This window comes from Mus pahari, chromosome 22 (assembly GCF_900095145.1).
Source record: "Mus pahari chromosome 22, PAHARI_EIJ_v1.1, whole genome shotgun sequence".
NCBI lineage: Eukaryota > Metazoa > Chordata > Mammalia > Rodentia > Muridae > Mus > Mus pahari.
This window is the reverse complement of record NC_034611.1, coordinates 23353063-23378986: the sequence shown is the minus strand read 5'-3', so window position 1 is coordinate 23378986 and position 25924 is coordinate 23353063. Positions and strand designations below refer to the sequence as shown.

The window sequence follows — 25924 nt, the reverse complement described above, 5'->3', positions numbered from 1 at the left end:
CATCAAATTCAAGACAAGAGTCCACACTGGCTGCCTCTGTGTGTGTTCATATGCATGCCAGCAGCTGTTACAGAATCAGTTTCAATATCTCTCTGTCAAATCAGGTTTATATTGGTTTACTAACTCTAGTAAATGCCACAACATTTTAGGGGTAAAAGTCATTGTATCAGCTGGGCAGTGGTGACAAACACCTTTAATCCCAGCACTCGGGAGGCAGAGGCAGAGGCAGGCAGATTTCTGAGTCCAAGGCCAGCCTGGTCTATAGAGTGAGTTCCAGGNCAGCCAGGGCTACACAGAAAAACCCTGTCTTGAAAAACCAAAAAACCAAAAACCAAAAACCAAAACCAAAAACAAAAAACAAAAAACTACCAAAACACACACACACACACACACACACACACACACACACAAACATAACAAAAAAGTCATTGTATTAAAAAAAGTATATTTTGTATGTATAACCAAAAAAAATCAATATATAAAATATTTCTGTCATTTCAAAATGGGTATTTCCACACGTCTAATTATAATCAGTTTTTAGGGCCTAATTCCACCCCCTGTCATCCTATAATTTTTCTTTTTTAGAAATTGTCTTTGAGTTTGTTTATGTAGTGGATTACGTTGATGGATTTCCTTATATTAAACCATCCCTGCATCCCTGGGATGAAGCCTACTTGGTCATGATGGATGATCATTTTGAAGTGTTCTTGGATTCGGTTTGCAAGGATTTTATTGAGTATTTATGCATCGATATTCATAAGGGAAATTGGTCTGAAGTTCTCTTTCTTTGTCATCGATTCAGAACTGTATTGATTTGTGTTTAGCTTCTCTTATCACTAATGGTTTTGACTTCCACACGTTTACTTTCCTACTGCTGTTTCGAGGATGTTCCAGAACCTATGCATTCTTTTTAGATCTACAGTAGGCGTGTGCGTAACTCCATATGAGATGGCCAAGCTGGTTTCAAAGGATCAGCGGCAATGTCTGCGGCCTTCGGGTGTTCTTACCGGATTCTCAATTTAGTTTTGTATTTAATTTAAATTCAAGCCATTCCAATACAAGCCAGGGTCCCTTTGAATTCTTCCTAGTGATATGTTAGATATATGTGAGAACCTGTGAATTTGGTCAAAGGTTTTAAAGGGGTCAGACTTCTGCATCTGTGAAATCAATCAGGCTCTCTGCTATTGCTATGGAAGTCAGGTGGTTTGTCAGCAGGCTCAGTGAGAAAGAACACCACTCTAAAGACTTCCCGGGATTAGTAAAATTAAGTCTCTAGTACTGGCAGAGAAGCTGTGCCTGCCTCCCCATCCAAGCACTTTGTTGCTAGAGTTCCTTGTGAGGAACTTCAGAGGGGGTGGGGGCGGGGCGGGAGGAGCGTTGGTGTGCAAATATCTCACTAGCAGAGAAAAATCCCAGGCTGCAAATTCTCCCCTTGTTATCCACATGGCCCTCTGGGAAGTGAGGAGTGGAATCAGGCTATAGAATTTTCCACCAAGGTCTCATTCTCACTTGCAACCAGCCTTTGCTTCATGGTGTTGTGCCAATAAATGGCGCCCTGTTTGTGTGTGTGTGTGAGTGCATGTGCGTGTACATGTGCATTTGTAATTAATTGTCTCATCATTGACTTCGTTTTGGTTGCACCAGTTTGTCAACTGTTACATTTGTCACTGCGAAACACAGCTAAGGACAGACCATGCAATTTAACAATGATGTGCCAATGTTTTGTTTCTTGCCCCTGTTCCCATAGCTTTGAAATAACAACAGAGTTTCAAGGCTTTCTCTTTTGTCTTGTCTTGTGTTTTACAGGTGGCTTGTCTAATATCTTGCATTTTCGTCCTTATTGTCATCTATGCAATAGGACCTCTGCTGTACTGGCTGCCCATGGTATAGTAGTGCTTTTTATGATATATTTCTTGACTTTTAATCATAATTATTGCACATAAAACACCTTGGGACAATAAATTCAATAATCCTAAATCTGAAAACCATTTTATATAAGTGTATATTGAGTAGAAGGAAGGATGGGAGAGAAAGGGAAGGAAGTGGTGACAGTTTTCTGGTTTATCAGGGGAACTAGAAATTCTCTCATGAAAAGTACGCTTTGGGGACTGAGGCATACGTAGCTCCATGGTAAAGATGAGCTGAGCATGAATGAATTCCATACTTTGATCCCTAGCAATGAAAAAGAGGCTTTCAAATAATTTTGCAGAAACTGTGGGTTGAAGAAAGGGAGTAGATAACAAAATCCATTGTCACAGCATACACACGTCTCTTACGGAGTGGGACTTAGCACTAGTACCTGTGCTTCACCTACCCCTTCTTAACCAGGGTTCCCCAGGACCCCAGCTACCATCCTGGTCTTTGCCTCTGGTTCTCTGGTTCCTAGCTTTCCAAGGGAGAGTCAGCATTTTTATAAGATGATTGACTAATACTCAAGTTCATTTCTCAAGGGTCTAAGTATCTATGAAACAAGGTGTCTAATATTAGAACAACTATTAATATATATAAATTGAATGCATAATTTCTGTAACAAACACCTTTCAAATAAAATACAGTGATCCTAATAAAAAGGATGTCTTAGGACATTCAGCCTCATAATTTACTTTCTTTCTCTTTTTTTTTTTCTGTTTTTTTACACTTGCATCTGTTTTGCCCTGTGATTTGCTAAAATTGATCTTGCATCCCTAAAATACAAAATAAGTTAATTTTAGACAAATATTACTTTAATCTAATTTGTGACAGCTTTTTTCAATAATTTGCTTTAAAAACAACCAACAATACATAATGCTTTTAAATTCACATTAAAATGTTTGTCTTACTTTTCCCCAACTTATCCTTCCTTTGCAGTGCGTTCTTGCAAGTATTATTGTTGTGGGACTGAAGGGAATGTTAATACAGTTCCGGGATTTAAAGAAATACTGGAATGTGGATAAAATCGATTGGGTAAGTAGCAGTCTGACCAGATGTTTTCTTCTTTGACTTGAGCACATGGTACCAAATATACTCTAATACTTTCATCGGCAGGAAATACGCTTAACCATTTGAGACTAGTGCACACCCAGTTATACCTCCACAGTTCCAATGAAGGCATGAACACAGAATTTTATCTTATGTTGATGAATACGTAGTTTAAAAGATTTCAATTTGAGTGGATTGAGGATGCCCACTTGAAATCATGGATCGATTTTGAAAGCAAAGCTCATTGATAGATATGATGTTGTATCGTGGGCATGAAAATCCAGCATTAAATGTATGATGCATAAACACACAGTGGTCTCTCAGTGGTGTCCACTTTAACGCCAAAACCTCTCACAACCTGACTTGTAAATAGATTAAGCCATGGGGAGGATTACATTAGTAAGATAAAGCTGGGAACAGAGCAGATGAGGTAACAGTGAGCAATGAGAAAGGGTGTTCTGACTAGCGGAAACTCTTGGGCAGATGCTGGTGCTCACTTTCCTTATGTTGCCTCTGTGACGCTTACCACAGCAGCACAAGGCTGAGTGGATGAAGGATGCAGAGACCGATTGATAATGATTTGACCTTCTTGACACCATTTATGTGGGGAAAGGCGCAGAAATACCACGGGTCTTTTTAAAGGCTCATTCTTGCTCCTGAGTCACTCACCTCTGAGACACCTAGAGCTCGGTAAAGGATAGCTTGGGGGTGTCTGTCATGATCTAACCAGAGAGACCTGCACTGGTTGTGGGGTGACTCCCCAAGGATAGTGACCGGGTGAAGAAAGACAGAAAGCCATTAGAGATCGCTTTGTCTTAATTTTCTTGCCACCATGACACGAAGTGATTTGCTTTGCTGTATTGTCAGCATAGCCATGGCTTGACGCCCTTGAAGCCACGAAAACACAATAACCTTTTTCTGTTTTGGCTCGTTTCCCTCTAGTATTTTGTCCCAACAACCACAAAGTGCTCAACACACCTATAGGTTTTCTCTGGTTGAAGACAAATTTGAGTGCCGCAAACAGTCAGGTGGTTTTGATGTAGTCTGAGCATCAAGTGCATCTCTACTTGACTCTGCTGCTTCCCTGGTGACCCAGCCTTAGTTGGCAAATTTAAAAGCTCTTGTCCCTGCACACCCTTATCAATAGTTATTGTAAAGGCCTTTCAAGACTCTGATACCCCTGGCAGACCACAGTTGATTGAAAACTGAGACTATGTCATGGGATTCCAGTGTCATTCCTGATTATTATCCAAATGCCTGAGTAGTTGGCAGGTATCTATCTTAGAGCTAGGGTTTAAAAAAAAAAATCACATTTATCTATGTTTTTCTTTTAGAGATTCATTTTATATTACACTTCAGCTTTATTTTAACGTGATGAAGTCGAGTAAAAATGCATGTCATGAATGATCTAAACCCAAGATGCAAATCCATTCTTAAAGAGGGACAGAAAGAAGTTTACAATGCTAATTACAGAAGCAGGCTCCTAGGTAGGAACCTGATAGGTGTAATAGAAAGGGAAGATAAAGTGTGAGGTGGGGCGTCCACAGTGGACTACAGGAGGATGTGGTTTCCAGTGTGTTCTGTATCAACAATTGCAGAGCATTTGGGAGAGGTTGGACAGGGAGTTGAAAGGACAAAAAGAGTGAGCTGCCATTCCGAGATCTCTGACTGTAGCATGTTTGTGAATCTTAGTTTTATAACTGAGGAATCACAGTGGGGAAGGAGGAGAGATCTGGAGACAGGTCTGGTAGGTATGTATTTGGGCATGTTACGTCTGAAAGAGTTTTACCAAACAACTTTAAAAATGGCTTGAGATCTTGTAATTATGGGCTAGCAGGGTAGCTCAGAAGTTAATCAGCTGCTGTGCCAAACCTGATGACTTGACTCCAATCTCCAGAACCCACATGATAAGAAGAAAGAACTGCCCCTCACTAGTTGAACTCTGACATTTGTACATGCACTGTGCCTCCACCCCAATAAATCAAGTGTATAAAAAATGAAATACGAAATTAGTTGTGTATTGACCTTGAAAATCTGGATTTACGTGAAGATATACAGTAGGCTGTAAAAGGAGGTATGGGTATAGCAGATACACTATCATTCAGTGGGCATTGTGTTAGGTTCTAATCATGTACCATGACTGGAGTGTGTTGTGGAAAATATTAAAATGAAGGGCACATTCCTGCACTATAACCTGCTACTCTCAGCCCCTGTGGGCTTGCCGGCCAGTTCGTATCTCATGGAGACTCTCTGACTCAGCTCCCAAATCTCTCTACTCAGCTCGCTAACTTCCCACTGGTGGGTTGCTACCATGCCAACCCCACACTGTAACCCCCCCCCATGGCCTTTGTGGTAAACATCAGGCAAACCCACACTTTGCTGCCATACCTTTCTCTCTTGAACCCAGATGAACTGCCATGTGAAGGAAAACACAACACAAACTTAGTTCAGAAACAACGGTAACTCAATTACTGGGCACAACAACTAAATCCTAATCTTGAAAGCCTTACTAAATCTAAATCCTCTAGAGGTGAATCCTGATGGGTCTGCCATTGAAACTGGGAGACACTCCTAGCTATATCCTGTCCTCACAATAAACATGTCCAAAAGGCCCTAACTCTCTCCTGCTTCCTCTCTTCCTCTGTCCAACCCGGAAATCCCACCTACTTGCCCAATGATTGGCTCCTTTATTCATTAGGGCATGGTTCACAAAAAAATCACCTGAGTACATGACTCATTCCTCATTTGCAACCCCTCCCAGGAAAATGGAATTAGCATCAAAATACAAGCAACCCTAGGGCTATCCACAACAGAATTGCATTGATATATTTATTTTATGTTATGTGTGTTTTGCATTCATGCATGTCTGTGTACCAGCTGTGTCCTTAGTGCAAGCTGAGGCCAGAGGAAGGTGTCAGATACTGGCTTTAGAGTTGTAAGCTGCCATGTGGGTGCTGGGAATTGAACCTGGATCCTCTAGAAAATTAGCCAGTGTTGTTAACCAATGAGCCATCTCTTTAGCCCCAGATATATATCTCTAAACATTTCTTAGCTGTTTCACCAAAGATTATTTTTTTGTGTGTTCTCTGTCTGTCTGTCACTGACTTTAAGGTATAAAATGCAAAAATTATATTAGAAATCACCACTTGAAAAAACAGAAGTCTTTTATTTTTCCCCACAGTTTTAGATTGATTATATTTAGAGTTGCATGTGAAAACCCCCTATAAAGAATTTAGAAAATAGGATTCCAAATGAGAGTTTTGCTTACAAGTTTAGAGCTGAGTTCAGAAGCCGATTAGGTCTATGTAATTTTAATGGTGCAGATCCATCATCCCACCAGATAGCAAATACAGGTCAAGGGGAGGTAAAGTAATTCAGTAGCTGCTAAAGTATTTTCCCTTGACTCACTGTCTTTAAGGAACAAAAACCAGATGCCTCCTGTATTTCAGGCAGCTTGGAGGTTAACCTGTGTTTGGGGGTTTTGAATACCAAACAATTCATTCAAAAGAGTGGGAGGGAGAAGGGCTTAAAGTTCCTGATATCTGTGATATGTAATGATACTTGGGCCTTTATAGCAGGAACTGGTACAGAACACTGCTGGGACTTGTTCTAATTAATGGAGTTGTTCACTCATGTATTATTACATTACATTTGATGATTTTTTTAAGCTATAAAATAACCACAGGACGTACACTAATCACTTGTTAGAACATGACCTATACACGATGATGCATGGATGTAGAGCTATTCCTTTTAGATATGACCATATATCCTGAAGTAATCATAGAGCTCCCCAGAAAGTAAAACAGGACAACGCCGGGGTGTTCTAGACAGGGAACAGCAGGACACAAGTGCTATAAAGAGGGGCATGAGAAAGACCAGTGGGGGTATGATTGGGAAGGGGGGGGGTGATTCGCAGAGGACAGAGGGAGGAGCTTAGAATTGTGGACTAGCTCAGAAGGTAGAGGCGGGTAGATGGACAGGAAAGAGTAATAAATTAACATGAAGGATGCTGGATAATGATTTCCTCAAGAGCCATAGACTACCAAAAATCCAAAGCCAGGTGTGGGAAACCTCCCTTTGACTTGTTGGTCAGGAGGCTCTAAGAGACTCCCAGAATAATATAGTCTATTGCCATTTCACTTGGTTGCCTCCCAGAACTTGCAAGTAAGGCCCTATTTCTAAATATTCCACACACTTTAGATATAGGTCTTGGAGGAAGCGGGGTGAAACTGAATTGGAAGCCTTCTCCCTAGGGCTATTGCATAGTATCCAAAGGTACTTTGCAAACTACTGGGAAGGAAAGCAATCAGTAGAATCACCCAGCTCTAAAAACCTATGAACTGCAGCAATGACCAACATGGAAAGATGTCCTTAAAGGTCCAATAATGGCACTCATAACGTGGAGGTAACCATTAGCCATCTAGTTGGACTTAAGACCCAGTCAGCAGGAGGTCATTGCCTGGTACTGTCAACCCAACCAACTGCCTGTCGTTAGTGATGTCATGGACCCTAGAGGAGTACCTACTACTACCATGTTCCTAAATAAATATAATTGTATAAATTGTATAAATATAATTGTGTAAATACTTACCTTTAAAAAAATAATTGTATAAATACTTACCACACATATAAAATTAGCACATCCCCCACCCCATCAAAAAAGCTCTTACTGGAAGCTGGAGAGATGGTTCAATGGTTAAGAGCACTGGCTGCTCTTCCATGGGTCCTGAGTTCAATTCCCAGAAACTACATGGTGGCTCACAACCGTCTATAATGGGATCCAGATGCCCTCTTCTGGTGTATCTGAACACACTGACAGTGTCCTCATATACGTAAAATAAATACATCTTTTTTAAAAAAGTTTTTACTGTAGCAGATGAAGACCCTTACAGAAACCCACAACTGGTCAAAATATGGAAAACAAAACAATGACTGGGAGAAGGTGCCTAACACCAGTTAATGTATCTACAAGACAACTTGTACACCTAAGGTTCAGGAAAAAGTATAGAAGAGAGGATGGAAATATGGTAAGAGCCAGAGGACCAGAATGCATTCTGGTAGATGGTGTTCTCATTATGATAGGAAGCTTCACCCATGAAACCTTAAAAATATGGTTGCCTAAACAAGGTATATACACGTCAGCACCAGTCGATATACCAATATAGGGGATTCTCATAAGGTCATGCACCTAGATAAATACCTATGGACAAGTAATGACTGCCAAGACCAGCCTTAAACCTGTATACATACGAACACTTAGCAGACTTGGGAGACACTAGTTATGTGCATTCATAAAATCATGATAATTAAAGAAGAAGAGGTCATGAATTTGAGAGGGAGTAGGAAGACATAGGCAGATGGAAGGGGAAGAGGTAGGGGTGGAACTGATGTATATATAGTGCTCATGTCTGAAATTCTCACAAAAATTAAATTAAATAATATAGAGCCAGATGGTGCTGCAATTGCTTGGCTGTCTAATGAATTCTAGCCTCTAGGCTACGTATTTTTTGTTTTTAAGTGACGAGATCCTAAAATCCCTAAGTTCTTCTGGAATTATGGAGATTGGTTGGGAGGAGTGGGACTCTATACTCTGATGAGGTACTGTTCTGCCACACTCAGGCAGGCTCAGCACCGAGGCTAGGTAGAGCTCAGACTCATAGTGGAAGTGGAAGTTACAGTAAACTTGCAACTCTCTTGTGCATATGATTAAATATAATATCATAGGTTAGTGAGGAAAGATACAGTGTGTGCAATAAGGGCTCAAATGATGGCGAGTTCTTCTGAATTAAAGAGAATAACTGTGTCCCAGCCTATAGGGGGGGGCAGGCTGGGATGACCTCACGATAAAACATACAAAGCAGAAGGTTGTCAAGGTAAAACCCCCTCCATTCGCTTCCGTGGGTTTAGCTTTGCAAAACAGCTTATTTTAAACCAGTTTTGTGTGGATAAGACACAAGAAAATTGTTTCAAGTCTAAAATAACTCCTCCATTCTAGAGATATTTACTTCAGACTTGTTTAAGGAATGAATGAATCTTTATATATCTATTTTCTCAAGATTTCCCATTTCCTTTCTAAGCAAACATTTTGTGTTTTGTGTTTCTTTTCTTCAGATAAAGAATTCCACACTGTATTTCATTTCACACCCTGCCTCCAATTCCTCCTGGATCCACCCCTCCCCACCCGCTACTCTCCCATCTTCATGCTTTTTATTTTTTATATTTTATTTTTATTTTATTTTTATTAGCTTATGTGGTTCAATTTGTGTTGCCTAAATGCTGTATGCCCTAGAGAGTGTGGTTAACGTACCACAGGACACACCCTTAGAGAAATCTGATTCTTTCTTTCCTACAAGCTTTGAATTGCTGCAGTTTCCTCAGTTAGAGATGGAGTTTGGGGCTTACTTCTCCCCTTTTTGCATGTTTTTTTTTTTTTTTTGTCCAGTTTAAGCTTGGTCACGTCTTATACACACTGTTGCATCTGAACTAGGTTGTACATGTTGTTGCCTTGCTGTACCCAGAAAACAATCTTGCTGCATTCGTACACTGCCTCTGGCTCTTACAATCTTTCCACCCTCTCTGAAATAATCCCTCAGGCTTAGGAAGAGGGTGTGTGATACAGCTGTCACCAAGAGTGACAGAGTGGGGTTTCAATTTCTTGTTGTGGATAACATGAAGTTATGTTTTTAAAACATTGAAGTAGAAAGAAAACAAGCCAGCACTGCAGGTGTAGGCAAATGTGTAGGTTATTGGGAAAATAATTTGAAAATAACTTTTAGTCTAGTATTTTATAAATATATGGTTTTATGTTTAGATGTATGACCTTTCTTGGTTTCATAAATTATTATTATTTTTTTTGCTGTTGAAGCTATGTTCATCACTAAACTTAGATATACCAGGTTTATATTATAAAATCCTACTGAGATTATAATTTCAAACCATGGGCAAACTTCTAAAGTTAAAATTTCAATTAGAAGAAATTTTTTTTCCTAAAAATCTTTGAAGTCCTTCTAAGAACTAAGTCAGCCCTGATATTTTTGCTTTCATAGGAAGTGGACTTTTATAAATAACTATCTTTCAAGGTGTAGATCTAAAACCAGTGTTGTTTTATTCAGCTAGTTTAAGCCTACTCAATTAGGCTTTGAGAAGAGTGACAAACTATATCAGTTATTTATGCAGTAATCATAGCACTTTGAAAATAGTGACAGACTATTTCAGATATTTGTACAGTAATCATCGCAAATAGAAACCTGTTCAGAGTGAGAAAAACCTGCAAATAGTCGTGTGTAATATCATTATGTTCAAGAAGAAATAGTGGAAATTCTGACATATTTTTGAGCACCTACATAGCAACCAACTATTTACCAATCTGAAGTCTAGTACTTGGGGCTTGATCAATGGTTGGCAATGCTTACAGGTAAAGCAACGAACCTTCCCACTTCTCTTTTTGAAGGCTGATGGAGCCCTGTGATGCTTCTGTGTTTCTGTGTTTCTGTTCACATTACATAATGTATTTGGGGCTGGTGAGATAACTTAGTGGGTAAACGCACTTTCTGCCAAACCCAATGACTTGAGTTTGATCCCTGAAGGCCACATGGAGAAAGGCGAGAAGGAGCTCTCATAGTTTCCATCTCCCCTCTGTACTCCACTCAACTCATAACCTGCTGCCCTTTGTGAAAAGAAAAAAGAGAGAGACAGAGAGACAATGGAGAGAGTGAAGACATAAGCAAGTCAGGTTTTAGAGATTTGTTCACTGGAGTGCTGTTGAATGCAATTGTGAGGATTTTACAGTTGTGAGAAAAGTGAGAAAGAAGTAGCCACTTTTTTTTCCCCTGTGTCTCTAGGGCATATGGATCAGTACTTACATTTTTACAATATGCTTTGCTGCCAATGTGGGATTGTTGTTTGGTGTTGTCTGCACCATAGCTATCGTGTTAGGACGCTTCCCAAGGTAAGGCTTTAAAAAGGCTTCATTTAAATATTTTCTCTCTCTCTTTCTCTCTCTCTCTCTCTCTCTCTCTCTCTCTCTCTCTCTCTCTCTCTCTCTGTAAATATGTATATATATATATAATATATTTATATAATTTCATATCTTACTTGTAGCGAGGAAACAGAAAAGCAAATAGCAAAATATTTTATCTACATATGACATAGACTAATATTGGTTATAATAAAGAGAACCATCAAGATCATAACAAATTCCTGAGATAAATCAACTTAAAGGGACAATTTTATTTTGCCTATGATTTGGAGGTTGCTTTGGGCTTGCAGGGGCCCACCTCTATGGTGGAATGAACAGTGGGATAATCCTGCTTGTTTCTACGTGCCTGGAAAACAGGGAGACTGGTTATGGTGCCAATGTGACCTTTAATGGTCCACTTTTAGTGACCTAATTCCCTTCTATTATCCTTCAGCTCTTATTGGTTATATTGCCTTCCATTAGCAGTATAAGTTGGAAGCCAAGCCTTCAACACGTGGGCATTTGAGGGCCATTTAAAAAGTAAGCAAGCTGTGTCATAGTTCAGTAGCTTACATTGCGTGCGTTGTACATAAACTGAAGCATGCAGTGTGCTCTTTTCCAAGAGCCCGTTTCACTGCACATGATTATCGTGAGATGGATGTGTGTGCTAATATGTGCCGAGTCTTTTGTGTGTCTTCCCAGAGCTGAGACCATTTCTTGGAATAGATTTGTCCCTTCACTGGTGGACATTTGAATTGCTGCCATTGTTTTGACTGTTAATAAAACTGTCGTGAGCATTTGGATTTAAAAAAAAAAAAAAACGCAAACTATAACCAATTTCATAACATCTAATAAATCATATCTTTATTATAGCATTTAAAAACAGATGTAAAATTGCACCAGTAATCATCACTTAAGAAATTAAACGACCATCTTCACGTTCTAGAAGCCTCGCCATTTGCTGGGGAGGGCTTTATTGTTGTGTCCTTTGGCTGAGCATCATTAACCCCTTCATCTACTTTGAACAGCTCCTTTGCTGCATTCCCAGGGGTCATCTACTACTTCCCATACTCCATTCTCATGGGTCCCCTGGAATAATAATGATTTATTAAATAATCAGAGCCTGTGACTTTAAAAATATAAAATACACTTTCACCTATATAGAAACCTCAGTACAGATTCTTGTCTTGTTTCTCTTCTCCTCCTCCTCCTCTTTCTTCAGTTTTCTTCTTCCTCTTCCTCTTATTCTTCCTTGCCATTGAGCCCCTTCCTTTCACTCTTCTCATAACATCTTATGAGACCCCATATCATCTTTAGCCCTTTTTCACTTTATGATTTTTATCAATCAATGTAACTCTTACAGCTTGGAGCTTTTGGATTCTGGGGGCTTTAAATAAGATATATTCTATTTACTAATGTCTAGTTATTCTCCAATACAGTATATTCTCACAAAATACAGATTTACCAATATCTTACAGAAAAATTAACATAGATTACAAACCATGTTATTTCTAATGTAATTTTAATGTAAGACAGCCTCCTGCTTTTGATTCTTCTCTCTTAATACGGTGATAAGGGAATGACTTGTAACTTTAATCTGCCTTAAATATAGGGCAAAGACTTTAAGCATAACAGACATGAAAGAAGTGGAATTGAAGGTGAAGACAGAAGTGCATGAAGTAAGTCTGACTTCCTTTTCTTCTTGTACAAGTATTAACATTTGTGGATGAGACAGTTTTGAAGGGTCATAAAAATCCGATTAAGCATGCTATTTGACAACATCGTTCCAGTAGTATATATGTGAGCGCCACACTTGGCAGTATGCAATGGACGTGTGATAAATTAGTAGAGAAAAAGAAAACCTCCTTGAATTTAGGTTTCTAATTAAATCACATCATGGTTCATAGTATTTCAGTTCATGGTTGACTTATGGCAGAGATCACTTCAGGCATTTGAGAACTTCTTTTCCACTGCTAAATTGCATCAAATTAGCCAAATTGGTATCCTTTTTATTCGTTAAATGATAAAGAAACTTAGAGAATGGAGAAAAAAAATAAAACAAAGGTCATTCATGCACTGCTGTTTTAATGACCTAATCAATGCTGGGGTGGTGAATAAGATCACATGTATGTAGGTATGAAATTCTCAAAGAATTTTTAAAATGTTATTTGAAAATACAGTGATATGGAATTATTAGCTCAAAGTAATTAAGTCCAAGGTTCTATCTAGAATGCCAGTAATCATGGAATTATGAAACTTGGAGAACTTTCATTAAAAAGGCAATTTATGTAAGCTTGTCTTGCTTTGCTCCTGTGTGAGGATGCCATAGGAAGGTATCTGAGCTCGGTTAGCTTTTAAAATTTAAAGGTGTTCTTTGACAGTTTCATACAGGACTGCTTTCATCCTACTTTCCGTACCTCTCTCTTAACTCCAGGAAATCACCCCTTGTTTCACTCCACTACCCTGGCCCCCATTCCATTTTCCCCTCTTTCTTCCTTCTTTCCTTCCTTTTTCTTTTTTCTTCCTTCCTGCTTTCCTTCTTCTTTTGTTTTTTTTTTTGTTTTTTGTTTTTTTTAAATAACTTTTAATTTTTAGAGACAGGGTTTCTCTGTGTAACAGCCCTGGCTGTCCTGGAACTCTATTTGTAGGCCAAGCTGGCCTTGAACTCACAGAGATTTGCCTGTCTCTATCTGCCCAGTGTTGGGGTTAAAGGGCATGCCTGGCTCCTGTCCAACACTCTTGTCTTTTTCTTTTGTTTTGTGGCCCACTGAGTTTAGCCAAGGGTCTCTGCCTTTAGCTGTACCCCAGCTTCAGCTGTAGAGCCCACTAGGGAGGAAGTGGCTCTTCTAGTTTCTCATTTGAAAAAAAAAACATAAAAAGTTTAAAGGAGGGAAAAAATAATAACAGAAGTGTTCGCTTGAATCATTTTAACCCATTTGTAAAAGGCCACCCTCACTCTGATCCTGCTTGATAAATGTTTGGTTAACATTTTCTCCTTTACTCTTGTATTCACCCCCTTCATTACCTTATGATTCCCCTCAGAGCACAGAGAACTGGCCTCCTTCCAAAAGGACCAATGTCAAGGTCTTTCCAGGTAGCCTGAAAACAGGAAGTAACGTCAGGAGTCTTTCTGTGACACCCAGGAGAATGGTTTGTTCTTTTAATAAGAGACTTGTTTCACAGAGGGACGCTTGGTTCAGAGCCTTGGAAGTTGTCCCAGGCTCAAGTTTTCCACCAAGCCCACTTCTCTCTTCCTTTCATAGTCTTCCCATGGAATTTAACCCGTAGCTACATCACCCCCCACTGACATCTTTATCTTTGAGACAGAATGTGATTTTAGATTGATGAATTTTACTTCTAAACGTCACTGACGAGCAAACTGCATAATCCTTGCTTTCTTGGGCAGAAAGGAACTTAGAGTGAATGAGGGATTTGTAGCACAGACACAAGTGCTAGGAATTTCTCTTTCTTCTGTCACCCACACAAGTAACAAGTTTTGCTCATAAAGATTCCCGTTTTTAAAAACTGTTACATCTCAGTAGTTTCCTGATAGCTTCCATAAGGATAAGAGATGTGACTAAGATTGAACGTCATTTGCCCATACACGGTAAAATGAGAATTTTATCTGACATAAGCTTGCACTATCCCCTTTTTTTCTAACTCGGTATATGTCTTCTGCAACAAACTCAGTTGTGCTGAGAACTTCTGAATGACAGCAACTTGAATCTTCATTCTTTAACACGGATTTAGTTTTACATCTTAAACTGGAACAATCCAATATGATGACTGTATATGACAGAACTAAACATTAATGGTTGACTTTTCAGTTTCTACCTGATTTCCTCTAGATTAGAAGTGATTTTGACAGCTCAGTCTTTTTGCTACCGTGTATTTTTTTTTGTTGTTGTTGCAATGCACTGACTTTCTACAGTTTAAGTATCTTCATAATTTCAGAAACTCTGATATATATTTTAAACATTTATTTTAAAAAACGAGCAAACAGTAAGGTCTCTGAATTATCCATGTTTATGTACCTAATTCTTTATTTCTTCTGCCTGCATGCATGGCAATTCTCTGCATCTCTTCTTTCATGGGAATACAAAAAGCCTGAAGGAGTAATGCCTTGCTTGGTTGGTAAGGAGTTACCGTTCCACAGGATTGACCATCTTAATCAGATACCCACCCCAGAGTCACAGAAAAGAGAGCTTTGGTTGGGCAGCACCAAGTGCTGTCAATAATATCTGAACAGATGGGCAAAGTAGATAGATTTTTGTGTCGAAACTCTTTCTTCTCCCTTTCCCCATCCTACAATTGGGCAATGCAGTGCAATCCAGAGCTTGCCAGGTAAACCTATGTGTCAATACTATCTCTTATGGTTTACTTTCAATGAACACTACCAATTATTTGCAAACTTTTACTTTAGCTAGAGGTGAGCTTACATCAGTGTTGTATAAAGAGATGATAGTTGACACTTGGAGACACGTGTTCAGCTTTATTGAAATACTGACAGATATTTAAGGTTGTGTTCAGTAGCAGAACATTGCCTAGCATATGCAAGGCTCTGAGTTTGAACTACCTTAATGCAAAGTAACAATAATTAAGTTCATTTTAACTGATAGGTTGAATCAAAGATGCACTTTGGGAAGGATAGTCTAGGTTATTTCCTCACTTGGACCGATAAATAGAAATAAGAGGCACTTTCTGAAAAGCTGTGGATTGTTTTATTACTAATGTTCCTCAATACTAAGTGTCTATTTCCTTGATATGTGTGGTATTCCATTAAGACTTGCAAATAAATTACAATAACGAATATGTTAGTTAAGAGATAGCAATCCACATGAGTGTTATATTGACTCATAGGATTTAGTCTGATCAGGAATAGTTGTTTTTTTTCTTTTTTCTTTTTGGTTTACTTGTTTGTTTTATTTTTTTCTGACTTGAGAGTTCTAAATCTTTTCCTTTTTCCACTTTAAAAGGAAGCCTCGCAACAGATAAAAATCATCTCAATAAACAACCCACTTGTTTTCCTGAATGCAAAGAAATTTAGTGCTGATTTGATGAAAATAATCCTAAAGGAAAGTGACAGCAACCAACCACTTGATGATGTCAGCAAGGTAGGTGTCCTAGCTTCATGACATTTGTAATACTGAAAATATCACTAAAAATATCCACAGGTAAATGACAGAGTTTAGATGTTCTTATAGACCTGTTCATCAGAAAAACCCTTAATATTGTATATCTGCCTTTTCATTCACAATATAACCTGTGTATAGGGCAATATTTAATATCACTTATGAAATTTGTTCATCATGGACCTAAAATAAATATGTGATAGCCTAGTTCTTCTGAATATGAAACTTGATAAACAACTTATAGAAGTATAAGCAGTTGTTATTGATATTATAACATTATTACACAATTGTCCCTCCCTCCCTTCCTCCTTCTTTCCCTTTTTTTCCTTTCCTAACTTCTCCTTTATTTTTCTTTTTCAAATTGAGACAGGGTCTCCCTATCTAGTTTATGACCTTTCTGCCACATTGTCCCAAGCGCTTGGATTAAGGATGTGCACCATGTCCCCACTAATGTTCAGCTTTCTATTTCTGTAAGAAATCTTGGTGACCAGAGGCACCCAATCAAATGTGTACCAAAATGAGCCAGTATGAATGTGTAATTTGCCCTTGAGCCCTCAAGTCCAGAGCCACTTACCAGCTGTGGGAATTTAGATGAGTCTGTATTTCAGGGTCCTCATTTATAACAATGAGGATTCAAATAGTTAAAATATGCAAAACACTTAGAATAGTGCTGGCATCAATCCTTAGTTCTGTGCAGTCCTAGCTAATATGGGCTATTAGGTTGACTGTCTTTCTCATGAAACTTTCCTTGACTCTCCAGATAATTTCTCATACATCCTTGAACATGTGTCTCTTAGTTACTCATGTATGGGAGACCCTAGGCCTCTTGTTTCCAGTCTCAAACCATGCAGAGAGCCATTCCTTTGTCTACAGCAAAATGCTTCTGCCCATAGTTCTCGCCCTGATCTGCCTATGACCTTTGCCCCAAACTCCCATATAGGACCAAATACGAAGGTGTGACATTCCTCTTCCTGTAATTATTAACATGTGTGAGATGATGCCATCAGACTGTAAATGGCAAACAAGAACCTTTGGAACCCTACAGGTTGTAAATACATACGGCCTTTGTGCCTTTAGCTTTTCACTTTCAATGGAATTTTGAGGACCACAGCCAGTGTTTTCAGATTTGAAACTCACGTCTATATTTAGCGGTTTAGGTTGACATTGTGTCTATATATTTCACAGAGTCTTTTATTGTATATGGCAGGGCACTGTTGTAGTAGTTTTTGTGGACTGGTTTTAGCTCACAATCACCATGCAAAGTGGTACAATGAAAAAATGCTATAGTTTTAAATAATTTCGTGGACCCATAAGAAATTTGCCTAGTTTAATATCTTCCATCTAAATCCTTGCAGTGCACTGCAATCCAGGACTACCTAAAATGAACCTGCGTTCCTGATACTGCCACCTCTCTCCTTCTTCAATTCAGACTATCAGCCATTTGTAAAGTTAGGTTTCAGCTGGAGGAGCCTTCCAACCGTGTGCATAATGGGATTATAGTTGGCACTTTCTTAGGACTAAATATCTTTTAAAAATAACCTTAATTTTTTTTTTTACAGTTTTGATTTATGGAGAAACTAAAAAGATAGGAAAGGTTCTGTACACCTCATAGCACTTTAAGATGTTAACGCCTTGTATACCAGTTACAGCTAACACATTCATTTATGGTTTATTCTGTCTTGCTTATTTTGACTAATAGCTTATTTCTCTCTCTCTCTCTCTCTCTCTCTCTCTCTCTCTCTCTCTCTCTTTATCATTTGGTGATGGGAGGAGGCTCTGAGATTCTAGCCAGTGCATCACATTACATTTAACTGTCATGTTTCTTTATGATCCTCTTGTCTAAAAGTTTCCCAAATTTTCTTGTTTTAAATTTTCTTGTGAAAATGTTGATCAAGAATGGCCAGGTAATTTGCAGAATGCCCCTGTATTAGAATTTGTTTGGTGTTTTGCATGGTAAGACTAGGGTTATTTATGATCATTAGGAAGGAACATTATAGGGGCAAAGTCCTACATCCCACCCAAGGTATATAATACAAACATTACTGATTACCGTTGATGGAAATATTGATTCCCTAAGTTCATCTATTGTTTTTAATCCTTTCTATGCTATACTGTGGAAGGAAGTCACTTTGTTTAAGCCAATTATTAGGAATTTGAGAAGTTATAATTCACCTCCTAAAAGTAGAGTATCTAGATAAATTATTTAAAATTCTTCTGCACAGTAGATTGTGGAGAAGGTAAGAGGGAGAAAGGAGAATTCCATCTTCTGAGGGCCAGTCCCTAAGATACAGCCACACAGTGAAATATCATTATTTGAACACTGAATAAAAGAAAGATTGAATCTCGGAAAAGTGCTAAACAATCTGATAAAAATATGTTATCTGTAGCACAGGGCAACATGTAGGGGAAACAATCTCAACCCCACCTTAAAGGAGAACACTCTAAAGATGTACAAGCAACGGAAACCTGGAAAGGCATTGACTGATTCCAGACTGAGATGTTCCTGTCTTTGTAACTTTGGCCTGGTTTTCTAGCTTTCTAATCTTTGCCTTCCTCATACTGGGACACAGGATTAGTAACCCCACAGAATGCTTCCTGAAGATTCAATTGTTAATGTCTTCAAGATACAGGTATGGAATAAACTCTGAAAATTGTGCACTGTCCTTACCATTAACCAAGAAAAGAAAAACAAACAAACAAACACACCATTTTTGATAAGCTGCATTGCTGAGCCATTGCTGTTAGAGACACTGAACTATATGATACAGAACCACTTGGTTTTCACTCCCTGACGTCTTGAATGTGATAAATATTTCTCAAGCGTTTTGTGGGGCTAATGTGTATGAAATAATTATTGACGTCAGATCAAAACAAATTTAGTCTTTCAGAAAATGTTCTAGCATCTGACTAACTGAGCAGAGAGTCTTCTGAATGAATGTATGCTCATTCCCAGCCCACAATCCTTCTTCATTTCGTAGTTCACTGCACACAGCATCTGAAACACTCCTGGAACGAAATCTGTGGTGGTGCTAATTGTTATTACTCATCACGTAGACAGGAATGTGCGACTTTTCATTGGCAACTATTCATTGTTCTACAGTGCTTTTATTCTTTACATTTCTTTTATTTCAGTGTGAACAGAACACCTTGCTCAGTTCCCTGTCCAACGGCAACTGCAATGGTGAGTTTGCTTTTACACCAGAGGATAACACCTCCTCTCTTTTTCTCTCTGTTGGCCCCTCTCCCTTGAGGGTTTTCCATGTTCTTCAGCTAGAATCCCCTTCTCCATCCCCCGTTTCTTCCCATCCCCATTTACTCACCCCTATTCTCCTTATTTTTATCTCTGCCTCTCTCTCTCCTCCTCGCTTCCTTTTTACTCATCAACTCGTTCCTTTTACCTTCTCTTGTTACTCTCTCTTCTCTTCTTTCATCTCTTCTTTGGCCTCGCACTTCTTCCTCTTTTCTTGCTGCCATCTTTCTTCTTTTCCTTCTCCTTAAGTTGAATGTCTGAATTCTATATAATCTTCATGTAGTTCTATCTTTCCCTCAAATATTATCTCATGGATATTTTAGATTTATACTTCACCCAACTAAACTAACAACAGGCTCATACTTTTCTAGGATATATGCCAGGTAACAGCAACAATGTTTTAATGATTATATATATATATATATATATATATATATATATATATATATATACATTATATATATTATTGATATAATATCCAAGTTGGTATTTATTCCCTGAAAGTTTATTCTCCTGTAAAAGCATGAGTTGAGTTGGCTTTCTTTCAATATGCAGAAACCAGGAGACACAGTGATGGACAACTGTGCAGTAGGAGTGTAATCGCACTAATGCACAACTATGCAGCAGGAATGCAGCAATATTAACACATAACTGTGTAGCTGGAGTGCAGCAGCACTAATGCACAGCTGTGCAGGAGGAGTGACACCATACAGCAGTTCAGCAGCTAGGTGACAAAGGGCAGAATTAATGAAATCCAAAGATTTAACCAGAGGACTAAATTCCTACGTGGTTGATATGGAATTATATATTATATGATTTAAATATCATTAGTTGATGAGAAAGAAAAAGAACAAGTTGAGAGAGAAAATGTTTAAAAATCTGCTGCAGTGAATTTGGGCAAAATTCATAAACATGATTTAAGGTTTGACTCATGCTGTGTCTCTAGTGACCATACACTGGGACTATAAGACAAATTTCAATATGCTTCAAACAATGGAAGCTGTGTATGCAGATATACTGCCAATATGAAATTAATATTTAAATAATTTATAAAGATTTATTCATCTTATTTCTAATTTCATGCACATTTATGGGGAGGTTGTTTGTGGGGGCATGTACACATGAATGCTGGCACCTACATAGGCCAGAAGAGACTGTTGAGTCCCTAGACCTGGACTGAGGGGCAGTTGTGAGCCACCCTAGAATAGGTGCTAGGAATCAGACTCAGGCCCTGTGCAAGAATAGTACAGGCTCTTCATCACTAAGACATCTCTTTAGCCCCTAAGCTGAAAATTTTTAATAGAAGAAAATTTATAACAAGAAGATCGTCATAGAATCTCAACGCTTTTGGAAATTAATAAATACCCCTTGCAATTATATAGTATCATAAGAAGAAATCAGGGTAGAAAATAGAGAAAAGGGTAGACTATAAGGGAAGTGCACATAAAATATATGAGTACTGATAGAAAACTTATCTATTTCACATATTACCTTCCTTGTTCACTTCTTTGGATACCCCAGTTTATCCTTAATCCTCATCAGCTTATTTCTCTTCCTCCTCTTCTCCTGCCCAGCCTTATTTAGTCACAGCATTATGCTCCCACTTTTCTAAACCTTCTATGACCTTGCTCTCAGTTTCATCACTAAAATCTTTTCCGGGTTTCACAACCCTCTGTCCTTAATCACATTCAAGATGAGTCAATATGACTTTAAGTTTGTTTTTTCTCGTTGTTGATGAGGTGTTATGAGTCAAATTATGATGCTATAGCTTAGAACTTTCAAACAGGAAACAACGGTATTTAGGGGTGTGTTTATGAAGGAATTTGTATTTGATCATGAGCATAGGAAATTAAAGGTGATATGCAGATACCAGGAGACTTTCAGCAGATGTAAGGGATACAGAATATGACTCAAGTGACCCAACCAAAGTGAGACATCAAGACAGAAAAGCATGGGAAAGGAGACAATAGTCAAAAAATCTTCTTTCTTCAACAGCCTTTTCAGATGCACAGCTGGCATGCATCAGAATAAATAACCCTATAAGACTATTTACAGCCATTAGAAGATAGATGCCAGGCAGGAGTGGTGCATGCCTTGAATCCCACCACGTGGGAGGCAGAGGCAGATGGATCTCTGAGTTTGAAGCCAGCCTGGTCTACAGAGTGAGTTCTAGGACAGCCAAGGCTACATTGGAAACAATCAAACAAACAGAAACAAGCACCAAAAAGTTGTAAGATGGAAGCCACCGCATTTTTAAAAATGGACACCATAATTGTTCACCTCGTGGAGAGATCTTCTGGAAGCATGTTTAGCATTTTAGGTCATCCGATGATAGTGTTAACAGAGCCCTGTAGAGCTCTTACCATGGTGAACCTGCCGTGTGGTCTTCTACCATTTGCCCTACTTTAGAAAACGTCCAGGTTCTCTCTGGGTCTCAGCTCACATGACTCTTCCTTCTTTTCATTCATGCACTTTTCATGTCATTACTCACCTGGTGAATATGTCACATACCCTTAATCCTAGGAAATAGTAAGAGGTAACATATGTTCAATGTGTATGGAAGGTCTGGCTTTTGATGTCGTGGACTCCAAAGTTTCAGTAGGCTTCCAGCCTTCTGAAATTCTTCCTTTACTCATAACCCCCAAATAAGAAACTCGGGTATATAAATGTGCATCAGTGCTGTTGTAATTATCCTAAGCTCAGTGTTTTAATGCAGCACATAGTTATTAGATTATACTGAGACAGAAATTCAGACTGAGTCTCATGAGCATGGCACTGGAGTTATGGTTAGAATATGTTCCTTTTTGGAGGCTCTACAGGAAAACCCCCAGTCCCTTTCCAACTTGGCCCATCTGTGTTCCTTGGTTCATGCTCACATTAATATTCAAGCCAATAGAGGCATCTTCAGGTCTCTCTCTGATTTCTTCTTAATCACATCTTCTCTGACTGAATCTCCAGACACTTGGATAGTCTAGGATAATCTTCCCATACTGACATCCTGAATTTGACCAAATATACAAAGTTCTTGTTGCCCTGTAAGGTAACATATTCATTAATAGGTACTGAGGGTACAGACGCAGACTTTGGAAGTATTTTCCTGTGTGTGTGTGTGTGTGTGTGTGTGTGTGTGTGTGTGCATTGTTCTGTTTCTGGCTCTTCCTTAGCACTGTATGTATACCTTCTCTAGTTTTATAACCTCTCAAGTATGTTGAAGGCAGCCACCATCATCACTGTTCACCCCTGCACTTACATTCCCTAACAGGGTGCTTAAATATACAGCACATCTGTATTAACTGACTGTTGGAATTAGTAAAAGACTAGACCCGTTAGTAGAAGGTTTAATAGGCACACGCTTTTCCGAAGAGAATGTTGTTGTTTGCTCAAAATGTTTCTTTCTTCTCTTATTCCTTTAAAAATTAGAGAGATAATTCTGTTTCTCAATAGTTAATTGATACCAATACAAAATACTTTTTAAAATTACAAGTGACTCACAGACTGTCAGGAGTCTTTTGAAGTAAATGGAAAGCACTCCTAAATTATGCAACTATGAATATTTTTTAATTAAAAGAGTTAATGAATATTCCACAGGAAAGAGCTGTCTTCCACAGTCTGGGTTTAATTGCCCACCCACACCTGATGGTTAATGTCTTTCTGAAACGTTGTATTTTGTAGATAAAGCCCATCATTTACCACATGCCCTGTGGGGATAGATAAGTCGTCTCCTCTGCACATGCTCCAAGTGTACCTCATTTACTTAAGGCAGGTTATTAGCTGTGCATTCTCTTATCCAGGATGATGTGACTTGTATTGTGTTAGCTGATTTGCTTAGAACCTTGGGATGCAAGGTTATATTCACGAATGAGTTCAGTGACAGGGCAGAGGAGATATGGGTAAAAGAAAATTATTTTTATATTTGGAAGATTTCAGAAATGCCCCTTGTATTTAAATTTTCATTTGAGTGAATCAGAAACTGCACCATTAGGATTTTATTTTTGTTTAAATAAGGTGCTATGAATGAATTTATTTGAAATAGCTTACATTAATAATTATCCACAAATGTAAGGATGAACATTTTGTTTTGATATATTTTATTTTGAATGGCCTGAAAATGTGCACATTTGATGACAAGAAAGGCAAAAAGAAAAATCCTGTATAAAAATAGAAGATGAAATGAACAAGGGTACAGATTGACTCTGTAACAGCATGTAATTCAATCTATAGATTAAATCTATAACAACATAAATTATGGAAACTTTACAAGACAATAACAAGAATGTAGAATACAGCTTGACAGGGAAATAGACATGGCAGGATTGAAGAAAGAACATAAACTTTCTTAAAATTATCCCAATGCCATTTTAGTCATTTAGACAGCATTATAATCAATTTCTCTATTAATCAATGCATAGATTGCTTTCATTGTAGTACTTTTAAGTTCAAAATTTCAAATACAACTGTAATAGTATCTAACCAAAACACTGACTTTATAAGCCATTGTAACACTTAATTTGACTTCAGTAAACACATGTATCTTGATGGCATGAACCTCTTGCTCTGACTATACATTGAGGTGCCCAAAATGATGCCTATGGCTTATTGATAAAAAAAAAACTATATAAATTTTTGAGGAAAATTAATGTATTGACATGTTCTCTATGTCAAACAATTTATTTTAAGTTGTAGTTTATTGTTATAAAATCTTATTTGTAAAAACTACTATTGTGCTTTTTAGCAAAGTATGGAAACATATATATATATATATATATATATATATATATATATATATATATATCATTACATAGACTGAGCAGGTTATATTTAGGAATGTATATGACAAAAATTAATGAAAAAAATGCCATGAATTTGAATGAGAACAAGAAGGGGTGTCTAGGAGGGCTTGTAAGAAGGAAAAAGAAGGGAGAGATGTCGCAATTATATTATAACCCCCCAAAATAAAGAAACAGAATAAGTAAAGAAGACATCAAGAAAGCAGAAAACTTTATAATTCCGTAGTTATCTATTTTTAGAGTTAAATATTTCATTTTTCCGAAGATAATTTTTAGCAAAAATTGTATGTTGTTGCTCAATTTTAGATACATATTTTGTGTCATTTGCTCAGAACAATACTGAACACATGAATAGAAGTGACACAATTTTCACACCAATTCTGTCGTCACTGTCAAATTCTAACACCAAATATTTCCATGATTTAGTCATTCACTTCAGTCAAGGTTATTGGGCAATAAAAGTATCCACCTTTTGGCAGTGATTGTCCTGGTATCTCTTTACCAATTTTTGGGACAGGGTACATGGGGTAGAGTTGTAACACTTGTCTATGCCTAAGGTGTATATATTTCTACCGTGTCTGATCAGTAAGAGTGGAGCTGGAGAGATACATGCCCATATGAGATGTTTCTAACCTACTATTACTTTAAAGAAGACACTTACATTTTTGTTTTCTAAAACCAGTATGTTGCAAGGATTTTCATAGGAAACATATACAATAGGTTAGTGTTGCTCAGTGGGTTGTTACTGGTTTTTGTAGGGCTAGCGATGGTCCTGGGGCTTTGTGCATGCAGGTTTACTGTGAATTAACTGAAAATTAATGTTAACACAGATTGTTTCCAAAACTGTGGACTTTTGCTTTCAGTATAAACTGAAGTGCATGAGCTTCAGCCATCCCCAAACAGGGCTCTCGCTCCGGACCTAGCAGCAAAAGACGCTGTTGACGCGGATAGCGCATCATGTGGAGTATCTACACCATGCTTATAGTGAACTTGCTAGATAATCCTTTCAGACTCATTTAAATTTCTCCAGCCAGTCTTAGAAAAATTAGTAACTGTTTTAAATATGAAAATGGGCAGAATTGCCATCAGACGTGAGGACACTGTTTATTCGCTATTGTTCGGCCATGTCAGCCGCAGAAATCTGCTCATTCTAACTAGAGTTTCTGTGTCTCCTGCAGAAGATGTTTCCCAGCCCTGCTGCTCCAGTGAGAAGTGTTCTTTGGTCCTGAATTGCAGTGGCTTGACCTTTTTCGACTACACAGGAGTCTCCACGCTTGTTGAGGTATCCGTACATCCTGGGTCAGGCCTGATTCCTTACTGCTCTTCAGCTGTCAAAAGTATTTCTCAGTCAGCTCAGCTACCGAGTCTTCAACCCCTTTACCACAAAAGACATAGAATTCTGTGCCTTTACTGCCGTGGGTTTGTTGCCAAAGACCCTATCAGGATTCTAGGCACATAGGATAAGGGGTCAAAGTTGGACTGAAAATTGAGTATTATTGGATATAGTGTCTGCCAGGAAGTGCATGTTTAGTGCTTTTGGAGTGGAGAAACACCTCTTGGGGTGTAGCTGCATCACCCAGCTAATTCTCCCTGAACTTCCCCTCAGCCAGCCTGCTTCACCCACTGAGGCTACTGCATTTGCCCCTCCCCCACCTGATGCTGTGCTTGGGAATTGCTTTGTAATGGACACTCGAATCCTAAGAGGAGGTCCTTTTTCTTTCATTTTATCTGACTTATTTTTAAAGTGTTGTGTTAGCTCCAGGGGCACTAGTTCAGTGGCAGAGCACTCATTAGCAATCAAAGCCATGGTTTCATTTTTTTTTTTTTTTTTTTTTTT

The 25924-nt window shown here is 38.3% G+C and overlaps 1 protein-coding gene across 5 annotated transcripts in view; it reads left to right on the top strand.

The window, feature by feature from the left end:
• The window catches only part of Slc26a7 (solute carrier family 26 member 7), a 131186-nt gene that overhangs the window by 96094 nt on the left and 9168 nt on the right, over positions 1–25924 (top strand). For 4 of the 5 annotated variants that reach the window (XM_029533432.1, XM_029533429.1, XM_029533430.1 and 1 more), the window contains 7 exons: positions 1807–1884; positions 2848–2943; positions 10803–10909; positions 12531–12597; positions 15895–16032; positions 19183–19231; positions 25266–25369. In XM_029533432.1, the coding sequence (XP_029389292.1) occupies positions 1807–1884; positions 2848–2943; positions 10803–10909; positions 12531–12597; positions 15895–16032; positions 19183–19231; positions 25266–25369 (639 nt within the window). The remainder of the gene's footprint in view (positions 1–1806; positions 1885–2847; positions 2944–10802; positions 10910–12530; positions 12598–15894; positions 16033–19182; positions 19232–25265; positions 25370–25924) is intronic. The other variant, XM_029533431.1, reaches the window with a different exon arrangement.